The 12,617-nt window shown below is 35.7% G+C and overlaps 1 protein-coding gene across 1 annotated transcript in view; it reads right to left on the reverse strand.

Annotated features, from left to right (window-relative positions):
• Positions 1–11,999, reverse strand: part of PNPT1 (polyribonucleotide nucleotidyltransferase 1) — a 19,918-nt gene extending 7,919 nt beyond the window's left edge. The window contains exons 1-20 of the mRNA XM_009288462.1: positions 11,934–11,999; positions 11,551–11,625; positions 10,615–10,720; positions 9,504–9,553; positions 8,944–9,007; positions 8,810–8,857; positions 7,981–8,094; positions 7,528–7,714; positions 6,956–7,007; positions 6,579–6,636; positions 6,308–6,404; positions 6,111–6,213; positions 4,723–4,793; positions 3,227–3,263; positions 2,389–2,455; positions 2,201–2,290; positions 1,280–1,333; positions 1,068–1,174; positions 306–377; positions 136–199 (exon numbers count right to left, since the gene is read on the reverse strand). Of these exons, the coding sequence (XP_009286737.1) occupies positions 136–199; positions 306–377; positions 1,068–1,174; positions 1,280–1,333; positions 2,201–2,290; positions 2,389–2,455; positions 3,227–3,263; positions 4,723–4,793; positions 6,111–6,213; positions 6,308–6,404; positions 6,579–6,636; positions 6,956–7,007; positions 7,528–7,714; positions 7,981–8,094; positions 8,810–8,857; positions 8,944–9,007; positions 9,504–9,553; positions 10,615–10,720; positions 11,551–11,625; positions 11,934–11,990 (1,573 nt within the window). The 5' untranslated portion in view covers positions 11,991–11,999. The remainder of the gene's footprint in view (positions 1–135; positions 200–305; positions 378–1,067; positions 1,175–1,279; positions 1,334–2,200; positions 2,291–2,388; positions 2,456–3,226; positions 3,264–4,722; positions 4,794–6,110; positions 6,214–6,307; positions 6,405–6,578; positions 6,637–6,955; positions 7,008–7,527; positions 7,715–7,980; positions 8,095–8,809; positions 8,858–8,943; positions 9,008–9,503; positions 9,554–10,614; positions 10,721–11,550; positions 11,626–11,933) is intronic.
• Between the last annotated feature and the right edge of the window lie 618 nt (positions 12,000–12,617).

Raw genomic sequence — 12,617 nt, forward strand, 5'->3', positions numbered from 1 at the left:
TTGAAGATAGCAGCTTTTTTCCACTATGAGAACAAAAACCCTAATAATTTATTATTTAGTTTCACAAAACTTGGCATTTAATACATTTTCTCATTTAATATGATAAAATGGGTGCAAATACAAATACAGACCTACCTGTAGCTTGCTGAATAGCTTCCATTACAATTTTTATTGGTATTCCTGGCAGTTTTAGATCAACCTAATACGAAAAGAGTTAAGTGTTAAGTGACATCAACATGTAAGGAAAGCTTTTTTTAAGATACATTCGCAGAGTTTCATTTTAGGAAGAGTTAATGTTACTATACCTGCAAAGCAGTTATTCCTTTATTAGTACCCGCCATCTTGAAATCCATATCACCATAGTAATCTTCAATTCCCTACCAGCATAGACAGAAGGCAAGCAAATTGGAGTAACTTTATCCCAGTGCCAAGTCTCATTATACTAAAAGTGCATTCTATGTTTCAATAAGCCACAAAGTAGTTCTGCAGACTTGGAATTACTTCTGATACTCCCATGTTTTTCTTCAGCCTTATTTTGCTGTTCATGATTAACACTGTTCCTTTTTCTCCTTATAAATTAAGAGCTTTTGTGGACTAGTTTCTGAACAACAGATCCACACTTGATTTTGTACTATCAGTGGCTGCCACAGTAAGAAGCAGCAGCAGCATGATAATGTCCATTTCCCCCCCCCCCAGCAACTTTGCCAAGTGCTTGTTCTCTTTCAAATATATTGTGTTTTTTAGTAAATTAAAGTATTCAAGAATTATCACTCTCTTTCTCCCAAGAGAAAAGAGAAAATTCATTGGAAAGAGAGAGCTTATGAGAGCTTAAAAGAAATAACTGAGTAATTACAAAAAAGAGTAAGAAACATGACTGGACACTTCATAGAGATTTTTTTGAAATATGGGAGGAGTTTGGGAGGCAAAACAGAGAAGATAAAACTATTCAGTATTTCTAGTAGCGTATGTTCCAGAATTAACTGGGTAAAACATTACAAAAGAATGCCATAGAGGGTATTTTACAGAATTAAGCGGCAATAAAAAAACCCAATGCTAGAAATACTCACCAGGATGTCTGTCAGCAAGCGATAGTCCTCAATATCTCCTTTTTCCAGACTGCATTTGGTGATGAGACCTATTCCCCCCCCTGCCACTGCACTTGATACTGGAACTCCTAATAGTGGTAAATAAAAACACATTTTTATAAACTTTGATCATTTCCAAATCCTGTAACACATTAACATATGTAGCTTATCTTTATAAGTGCCATATTTTGTACCTGCATCCATTAATGCCAAACTTCCACCACATGCAGAGGCCATTGAAGACGACCCTACAGAGTTAGAATACAGGGAAAAAGAAAGTATTAAACATTGGTCAGAAGTATCTGAAACAAAACTTGCTAGTGATTTTCTTCAATGACAGTTGGACAATTAACTTGCCGCTAGCTACAAAATACTGTGCAGCAATGCACATACTACAACAAATAATCACAATTAGAAATTTTCTGTAGCAGAAGTATTTTTACCAAGAAATGGGTAATATAGTTTGAATCTTTCATGATACTGATACCAAAAAAGCTCAATAAGCATCACTATTAATATTAAATATTCTAGACAAGGAATCTGGGGGTTTCGCAGGAAGCTGCAAATGGGACTCCTTCCCTTTCTCCACTAACCCCTTCTCCCACCCACCTACTCTTGCTGCAGTGCTAGGAAATAGGACGTGGACATCAGGGAGCTTCTTGCCACACAGGGGAATCTGCAGAAAGGTGAAATGGATAGCTCCTTTGGGGAGGTGGGAAAGAACAAATACAGACAGAAGAAGTTATCTCCAAGTCCGTGATGGTACCGGCTGTGATTAAACACCGAAGAATGGGTCTCAATACATGCCGATTTATTTTCCTTGCTCTGTAGCATAAAAATGCCCTCAAATACCATTTTATTAAACTCAGAATTTATGTTTACAACTCATTGATACTGTGCTGTTACACAAATTGAAAGAAAGGTCCATTGTTCATGACCATACACATCCTTTTCATTTTAAGTACTTCAGGTAATAGAGCTATCAAGATTAAGAACGTTAAAAATGAAATCTATTAACTAAAATGCCTACAACTCAAGTTTGTCAAACTCGAGCTTTTTTAAGAACGAAATTTAGTCTCTAGCACTAGGTTAAAAAAATAAGAAAATCGTAATACCATTTGACTCTAAGACTTCAGAAGTAACTCGTATTGTGAATGGGAAATCCTGGGGAATAATTGGTTTCAAAGCTCTTTCTGCCAATGCACCTGTTTAAAAAAAAACCCAAGTGATCCATAACTAAAACCAAAACAATCAGATAAAATATTAAAACTTACAGCATGTAACTTCTCTAGTCTGAACTTACCATGTCCAAGTTCTCTTCTGTTCATACCAGTAACTTTGCCAATCTCATTAGTTGCATAAGGTGGAAACTACGAAGTAAAAGTGCGTATACAGAAAGTTAACTAGCCCTTTTTTTTTTTCCATTTTAAAACATACACTTAGAAAAAATTCTTTGAAGTTTTGGTGCATCTCAAGGTAGAAACAAATTTAAAAAACAAACAAAAAAAATCAAACCACCACATGACTTCTATCAGTCACTTAGTTTGCAAACCAGGACCAGTTTAGGTAGTGTTTAGTAAATGTTTTACTTCCACAGAACAAAAGAGAATAAAGCAGTTGCAAGGTAGTTGAACAACAACACAAGCTTACTCCAATTAAACTTGTCAAACAACATATCAGAAATCTTGTTTCTGTCATACAGATAATGGAACAAGATATGCCTGTTGCCTGTATGAAATACTTTGGGCAAGTTCCAAAGGCTGAGAGAGATCCAAGATGTAAAAGCACTTATTTACTATTGGTGTAGTATGTCAGCTGAACATATTAATAGAGTTTACTAAAAATAATAGAGCAGATTAATCCTGCTTTCAGTAATGACCCATTCTTAAGGAGCTAACCCAATGTTAAGATATTAAAAAGGCTATATAAAATGGCGATTTAAATTATCTAGTGCTTTTTAGGAAACCAGCACTTCTGTTCATAAACTGCAATATAAATTCACATATGAATTAGAATTAATACATTTCAGCAAATCTAGCAATAATTTATATCCTTGGAAGTGATCAATTTCACCTTTAAAAGCAAGACATGAAGCCCTTCTGTGAATCATGCAGAAAGCTGTGACACAGTAAAACTCTCACCGGATAATGCAGCATGAAGTTTTTATCTTTTATTCCACTATTAATTAAAAACAAGACCATGTCAAAAAAGAGCAACCAAACATGTCTTACATTCAATAGGTAATACGTAAGATTATAGTCAATTATGCTTACAAATAGACCCAGCAAAAACCATGAATCAATAGATTTGCCAACCACCCACATTTTTCCTAAGGTTTTCTATGTAGTAAACAAATTAAAAAGCATAGTCTACGAAGAAAAAACCTCACGTTAATCATTAAAACAGTTTCCCTAGCTGTTTAGAATAGAATAGGCCCTATCAGTTCTTTACACTGGTTTTGGTGTCTGAAGGAAGAAAAAAATTAAAAAAAAAAAAAATCAAACTTCATCAGCATCTTACTGTACACATTGCAGCAGTAAGGACTCAGAAATGTCAGTGCTCAGAAGGAAAATTGAAAATCTCTATAACCACAAAATAGCTCTTGATTGAATAAAAAAGCGTGCTCAAAAAAAAAGTTACCAAAGTACCACAAGACTTGACTCTTAGCAATAAACACAAAAAAGCTGCGCTATAAAGAAAGTTGCGTCAAGCCAAGACTTGGACATAGTTTCTTATCGAGGCAATCTCTCATTCATGAAGCAACCTACTGACTGCTAATTAAAACCCATTATTTAACACAGAAACTAATTTCTAAGAATACCAAAATTACAGAATATGGACAAACACCTCCAGGCCAAAAAATTTACCTAAAGCAAAGCTAACATGCTAAAATGTAAGAGCTCCCACGCTGGTGGGATGAGATCACTGAACTTTAAAGGGAAGGAGTTTCCCCTCCCCAGCAAGTTAGCCCTCAGCAATAAAATGCTAACGGCACAAGGACTTGCTTGCTACATGGTAAGTTAAGTTAAGTTTTCCTTACTCAATTAAAAAAGAACAGAAATACTTTTACCCTCTGAACATTTTTGTTTTGAGACAAAGTGATAATACTTAGATAGGCTGATTCAGCTGGGGGGAAAAACCAGACCCACACAATTTTTAATTTTTTTTCCATTTGAACCAAACTTGACAAACAGCACTTCATGGGCTACTCGCATCCAACCTATCGAGCAAGACTTCAAAACTTTGAGAAATAGATTCGATGAGTAGAATACGTATCAAGTTCCAAGTGTGATGATAAATACTTAGAACAAAGAGACAATCAACTTTCATCAATCGTTTTAAAAAGCCTTGATATATGGGCACAGTTTTACAGATTCAAGAGTAATTCACTATTTTCTTTCTCTCAAAATCAGACTTGTAACACTCTCCAATTTCAAATGTGTGTCTATGGAATTAATGTCATCTTCACAAAAAAACCTGCCAAGATCTCTTGAAAATAGGCCACTTCAAAATCTAATTTTACACATTTTTCAGTCCTAATGAATATATGTATGTATCAAAGTTCAAGGAACTGTTATCAAATGCACTTAAATGCTCACTCTCTTATCACTGACAAAACCCCAAAAGATATACATACCTCACTGCTGTTGAGATAAGATCTGATTTTACACTTGATTCTATAGAGTCAAATGTAACTGTACAGAGAACCTAGAATAAAAAGACAGAGGCTAAATAAACTGCTCTTCAACACTTCCATGTTTCACGACTTCTACTGGTTATGAAGAATCAAAAAGAATGATTTCAGCAACGAATACGATGCCATCACCTACCACTTCCGCAAACTTTTTTTCCTTCATCACACAAACTTATTCATGATGCCATCACCTACCACTTCTGCAAACTTTTTTTTCCTTCATCACACAAACTTATTCATAATCTGCAAAGATTATACAATCTTACAAGCGATCACATTTAAAAATACTTACTTAACGCTTCCTAACCTGGTAGGAGGCTAGAACAGTTTGTTCACTAAGAAACTTAACTACTTCGTTTAAGAGCCAGGCCCAGATGCAGCCACAACGTTGTGCAAAAGAGCAAGCCTGTTTATCACATGGACTTGCAGCACATGTAATTTTTAGCAGGATAAGAGGGGACAACACTGAGGAGTAAATCACCATTTGCAACTACCCATGTACCCTGTAATAAGTTGGAACAATGGCTGACAGTCTTCTAGGAAAATGAACTATAAAAATATAGGAGACCAAATCTTGCATACAATCTTAATTCAATCCACCCAACATCTGATGCTTTTGGCAAAGAAGAGGAAAAAATAAATCCCATTAATGTGATTTTTTTTTTGGTACAATTTCCCTATTTAGTCCAGGTTACAGATGAAGTTCCTTTTAAAAGATCTCATGACATGCACAATTTAGCACTGCCCTACATACCAGTGGCCCATTGAGTCACCCATTTTTCTAAAAATGAACAGGATTCTATTTTATATGAAAAGGTTTTGTTTCAACAAATATCTTTAACATAAAAGTCTACAGAGGGATGAAAGAGATATGATTTTGGACTTATCTTCTTAAGAACCAATTTTACTTTAAGCCATCCTGAATTAGAAAGCTTTCTTCTCAAACCACCTCCCTGCAAGACAAAAACCCAACCAACTAAAAATGCCAACCAAATCTGCCAACCTGAACTGAACAAGGAGAATCCTTACAGCATCTAACTTTGGTTACTAGACATTCCTCAGAAAGTCTGAAGACACAGTAATGCTTACCAGACTCCTGCTGGGCACATGCTTAGAATGTTATCCTAACATCTGTACTGTTCATGTAGCAAGGAGCCAAGCTTTGTCTACTGTCTTAATGGACTCGGATATATTTTAATTAAATCTAAACTGTTTTCTAGTTATTACTATTTGAATATGAAGAAAAAGGAAACTTTGCATTTAAATGAAAGATATCAAAAGCTGTAAGATTTTTAAATTAATTTGTGATTTCTGATGTTTAAAGATACTACCTGTGTTTGACCTCTCTGAAATAAGGCTGATCCATGAAGCATTTTAAACATGTTCACTTCACATTTAATATCTCTGAGAGAAGTCAAATCTCTCCCGTCACACCTAAAATTACAAGCAGAAATCATGAAATCAATGAAACTATAGTCTTGGATAAAAAGTGGACAAATATTATTCACTAGGAGTTTGATATACTTACCTTCTATATTCATTCAGAACAAGATTTCTAAAAATATCCTTTGAAACCACATTGAAAGATTCCATGATTTCATAAGGCTCAGCCTCTGGAAATTTTTCTGGGTATAAAAAAAAAGAAATTGCATCTGAAGTTGAAAAATGAATTTTATAGAACTTTTACTAAGTTCTATACTTTTACTAAAACAGCTTTTCCAACAAAGAGCACACTAACTTTAAGTAGTGCTAGCTCCATTTAAGCATTGTCTAAATATTAAGCAAGCAGAAAATAATACCTTTCAGCTGTTCTTCTGTTTCAAGCCTTATTTTGTTAATGGCTTCATCTCTAGAAATCTAGAACACAGGATTTGCAACCAGTTAACTCTACAGGGCAGAACAACAAAAGAGGTTTGGGTTGTTGGGTTTTTGTTTGTTTTAAAATTCTGCAAAACTCAAGGAATAAGTAATAGGATTGTCACAGAAATTCAAAGATCAATAATGTACTGCAAACAAATATTCTGGTAGATAAGAATTTACAGAACAATTTATTATTACTATTGCAAATATATGCAGAGGAGGAGAGTTTTTATTAGCATTAAAGAAACTAAGTCTTACTACAGTTTCATTATGATATTAATTAAAAAATAATCATATGTTTGAATTGATTACTTACTTTATCATGGCTAGAATCTGTGAACACCGCATAGATCTTGTTAAAAGCAAGTCTTTTGGAAGAAAAGAAAGAATTTTTGAAAACGCAGCTTAAAAACCACTTATATAACTAGTTTCTTTTCAGAACTAAATGTTTGTTTTCATTAGGAGTACGAAAGCACCAGACTGACATTTATAAACATTACTAGCTCCAGCTGTCCTTCCTGCCTCCTCTCCTGCCACCTCCCTGAAATTAGTTACCACTTCCACAGCAAAGCTCATACAAGCCAACATCCTGACTCCTCTTACCACCATTCCACAGGAGTGGCATATTAACTTACAATACTTTCACTGGGTTTTCAGGATATTTGTTTTGCCCTGTCCTTCTTACTAAGTATAAAACAAGAAAGCTGAAGGCCATGTTCCTAAGTTTCTATGCAAAATGCAGCAAGTAATTCTGAACATTCAAAACATGCTATTTTGTTAAACAAAACCCCCAAACTATCTGATCAGAGCTCATCAAATTAAATAATCATTAAATAAGCATTTTGATTCACTTAAAATTTACATCAAAATTATTTGTTCTGAACTTACTTCTTTGCACATTCCACAATCTCTTCAGGAGCAACAAATAACTTCTGAACAGTTCTCTTGACAACACCCCGTTCTTTCACTAGTTGTTGAATTCCCTGAATTATTTGCTGGGTATGCTTCACCCCTACTTTGATGGCATGACAGAAGTCTTGTTGCAATATATTCTCAGCAGTTGCTTCCAACATAACTATCAATGGAAAGTTAAAAATTAAGTAGATTGCTATTGAACAATAAAATAGTAATCTAACTCAATTGAGGAAATACAGATTAACATTAAACTGCATAAATACAATGGAATTTACTTTACCTAACCAAAAGTTACCTAACCTATCACTGTTGTTTATTCCCACTATTGTATAAAAATACAAATTTCAAAGATTAGGAAAATGCCTGCAAAGAGGCAGCTACTTGATTTTCAAATGCACAACAGGTATTAATTATTAACCTACTTACCAACTTGATTTTGAGGAGCTCCAGCAACAACTAAATTTAAAGCACTAGAAGACATCTGTTTTCGAGTTGGATTGATAATAGTTTCTCCATCAACCAGTCCTACCCTTACAGCACCTACAAAGAAACTCCAGAAAATTATTAATACAATAAGGAAGTTCTTTAAGGCATCATTTTACTTGAAAATTATACATCTAAAAACAATAATTAAAGCTACAGATTAGTTTTTAAGTATCAACATGTTAGCTATATAGTATGAACAAATCTGTAAGGCAAAATTATCTATTCTTGAATTTCTTTTGGGTAGTATTACCGGGTAGGGCATATAATTGCAAGCAGTATTATACACAAGGCTCTAAGTCCAGTGGGTTTTTTTAGTCATTTGAGCATGTGTTCTCTAGTGTTCTCTAGAAAAAAGGCAGGTGAAAGGAAAATACAGCTAAATATTTGTTCTTGGCTAGATAATTTCTCTTCCCATAAAATATTCACAATGAAATAAAGCTCTTCTTGAGTTCCTGGAGAAAAAGTATTCTCATCCAGCTATTTTCTAAACAATGCTTTTCAAGACTAAGTTTTTCCAAAGAAAAAATTAAGTTTTTGGTCTCTATACTATACTATTTCTGGATTATAAATCCTTACAGAAGTACATTTAGTCCAGGAAAAATAACGCTTTGAAGTGCAATAATCCTATCCATTGTAAAATTATTTTCAATACTTGAAACAAAAAGATAGTGGACTTTAGATTCAGAGTCTTGTTAAAAAAAGAAAGCGTGAACTGTGGTCTGTCTTCCGTTATGTTCAAATCATCCATCATTTAAAAATATTTACTTACCAATAGGACCATTCCATGGGATATCAGATAGCGCCAGTGCTGCAGAAGCTAGAATGAAGAGATAAAAATCTGTATTAGAAAAAATGTATCCTATTAAATCACACAGAAGCAGTGATTTTCAACAGTCCTCTTACCTCCATTAATTGCCAGAACATCAGGATCATTGACACCATCTACTGCTAAAAGATTACAAAGGATCTGGCATAAGATAAAAGACAATGAATAATTTTGACCTATATGTTTTTATTAGCTGTCAATACAAAGCTAAGGACAATAAAACAAAACATTCCACATATTTGTACAAGCTTATGCTGCAAATGAAAATTTGTTCAAGTATTTAAACTAGAAAGCTCACAAAAAACCACTAATGTATAATATTGTATCATATCATATAACATATACTATTAGCCTTTCTTTCCTCTGTTGTACAGAGGATATTTGAATTTTGTTCCTGTATCTCTACAACAAAATTTGGAAACTAGCATGTAATAAAAATAATTTAAGACAAGGAGATGACAAACTAAAAAGTAGCATTACACTATTAGACTGTTTTTCAAAGTGTAAACCCCTCCTGGACACTACTGAAAAATGCTTTTCTTAAAACAGTGCCTATATCATGTGAAATTTTTATTGGACGTACCCAAGTTTTCCATTCTGAAGGTAGCTATAGTTTAGGACAGTGAGTGTGACCTACCTGTGTATCATAAAAGTAGCCTACTGGAAAGAGTGGTCTGATTGACCGATCTGCAAAAGAAATATTCAAAGTCTAAGAAGCATTTGGGTTTCAGAAGTCAGTATTCAGTTTGTCTTGCAATAACCCCACAAGAAACTGACAAAACGGTTCAAATGAAAGACCCAAACAAACAAAGGAAAAGGCAGAGAACCCAGTAGGAAGGTTAGCATGAAATATAATCAACTCTTAAAATTTCAACAGCACTCAGAGTAAAATAAGAGGTATTTGGGTGAGCATACCCACCATCAGGTAACACAAGGTTAAAACATTGAAAAAGTCTTCTATGCTTTAGGATACAAACAATCTATTAAATAGTATTTCACCAGAAATATCTTCAATGAAGGGACATAGTCCTCAAACAAAGAAAAGCAACAAAAGCATGTATGTTTGAAATATTACATTATTTCATGATGCGTCGATTTCCTATTAATTTTATTTTAGTCTGAAGTGTATAGGACTCTGTAACAGCCCAGGCCTTATAGGCTGTTCCCTCTCCTAATTCTTTTCATTGCTGTCTTAAGATGCTGATGTATTTGACATCAGTTTTATATAAATGTTGAATTTCAAAGTATTATCTTATACATGAATGGAGATAGCCATGATGGAGATGACTTTTCAAGCAGGATCAAGAGGGAGAGAATGAGTATATACCAGTCAGAAAGCCTGCCTCTTTGTATTTCAGAGTTTAGCTTGGTCATCTCTTCCACCTCTCCAGAGAGGTGTGTGACTGCAGGGGTAACGTCTCTGCAGTTAGGATGAGATCTTAGATACAAGAATATCAACAAAGGTGCCAAGAAGATTTCTCAAGATCCAGGCTTATATATAAAGGAATATGCACACAGGCCCAGTTGATATACTGTTTTAAAAATCAGTACTGATAAACTTGTAGTTTCTTGTTTGTTTTCTTCTGACATTACTGCAGAAAAAGAAACTACAAGTTTGTTTTCTTCTGACATTACTGCAGAAACAATCAACTCTGCAAACAGCAGTTATAAATTATTATCTTTTCAAACATTCACAAGGATATTACAAAATATTTAAAATACATTGTAAATAAAATGTTTCAGCCTACCTATTACTCTGCTTGTAAGAATTTCTTTATCAGTGGAACCAAGTTCTCTTCTTAGATAGTTTGTAGGAATTCTTCCTGCTGCAGCAGCTTTCTGACGATAGTCAACCTTTTAAAAACAAAACGGGGATTCCTAAAGACAACAGATTACTAGTTTCAGAGCCACAGAATCATTCAGGTTGGAGGGGACACCTCAGAAGGTCTATCATCCAATTTCCTGCTCAGAGCAAGGTGAAGTCTGAATTCAGATTACATTACTCGAGGCTCTGTCCCGACGCCCAAATGGACCCTCCCATTCTAGTATCATATATGGACTGCCCAGCCAGTCAGTCCCCAGCCTGAACTGTTGTAGGGCACTAGCACACCCCAAGTTACAGGACTTAGTGTTTGTCCTTCTAGAATTTCATAAGATTCCTGTCAGTCCATTCCTCCCGCCCTTCCGGATGGCCACCCTGCTTCTGAGCGTATCATCTGCAGCCCCCCAGTTTGGCATCATCAGCAAACTTGATGAGCAGGAATTCCAGGTCATCAATACAAGTATGAAACAGGCTGTGACCCAGGATAGACCCCCTGAGGAACTATTATTCAGCCTCATGGTAGAACATGAATCACTAACCTTTAATAACCACAACACTTCGAGCCTCATAATCCAACCAGTTTTCCGCACATCTAAAATATAATGTCTGAACGTGGATGTTGTGGCAGACAAAGTTCACAAGGCTTTTGTGGAAAGCCTTGCTAAAGTTAAGGTAGACAACATCCACTGCTCATCCCTCATCCATAGGTCTAGTCATTTTATCGTAGACTGCTATTCTGAAGTCCAAGTCTGCTACTTGCATTCCTCATTGCTGCCAGCACCTTGAACACCACTCTTCAATGATTACTACTGCTAAGGCTACCACTGATTATCACAAAACTCATTTTGTCGTTAGTACTTACCACTAATGGCATAAACTGAGATGCAGAAGGCTTAGTTTTACTGACTGCTGTGACCATTACTGCTGTGTCACCTAGCTGGATTAAGAAAAAAAAAACACAACTGAAATTACCTGCAACCAAAATACTGCCTGAAGTCCTAAACTTATTCACAAACTAAGACTCCAGAATATTCTTTGCAGAAAACAACTACATAAATCCATGCTTCACACCATTATTCTTGCTTTTCAAACAAACTTTTTCCCTACAAAACACAGCTGTACATTCATTAGGGATTAAATTGCCACTTGAGGCTCTATATCCTTTTAATAGGCTCTGATATCCTAATAATGACTGTTCAGATACAGAAATCTTGAAGCAGTATGAATTTTAACTTTTTTTTTTACCTGAACAACAGCAGATCCATCAGCAAACCTCGCAAGTTTTCCAGAAGACAGTTCCATCTTTCTATTGGAAAGATCTAGTATGTTATCATGGTGAATTAAAATAAATTTTCCAGTAATGTCTGCATTCATCTACAGCATCTACTGTACAGAATGTCGGCTACACTTCACATTAGACATAAAAATCCTCATTAGATATGGAAATTGAAACTCTTTGTCCAAAAAGTGACCAAATCCCCTTACTTTAATGTGCTTTTGCCTCGAATGTCCTGCACTTCTTTCACCCAGAAGCAAAGACTTGCGGCCACATCAGATGTCACCTAAAGGTATGCCTCTGGCTTAGAGACAAAACGCTTTGCTCGCACTGGAAAATGAATCACCCACCTGTTCAAGCTGGGTTTTAGACTCTTGCCACCAGAAAACGCAAGCACGCGTCCGCTGTACCCTCGGGAGAAAAGGGGAACGGCCCGCACACCCACAAAACACCTTCTCCTACCACAGCTGCAGAATATTCTCTCTCCCGTACAGGAAAGAGAAGGAAATACAGCTGCTCTCCACCCACCGCGAACGAGGAACGGCACGCAGGAACGTCAGCGGCCGTTTCTCCTCACGTTTGTTTAACCCACCACCCCGGACAGCTCTCTCCGCTCACTCCGGGGCGCCGGCACGGCCCCCTGCCCCCTGCCC

This window comes from Aptenodytes forsteri, unplaced genomic scaffold, assembly GCF_000699145.1.
Source record: "Aptenodytes forsteri isolate BGI_AS27 unplaced genomic scaffold, ASM69914v1 Scaffold185, whole genome shotgun sequence".
Taxonomy (NCBI): Eukaryota; Metazoa; Chordata; class Aves; order Sphenisciformes; family Spheniscidae; genus Aptenodytes; species Aptenodytes forsteri.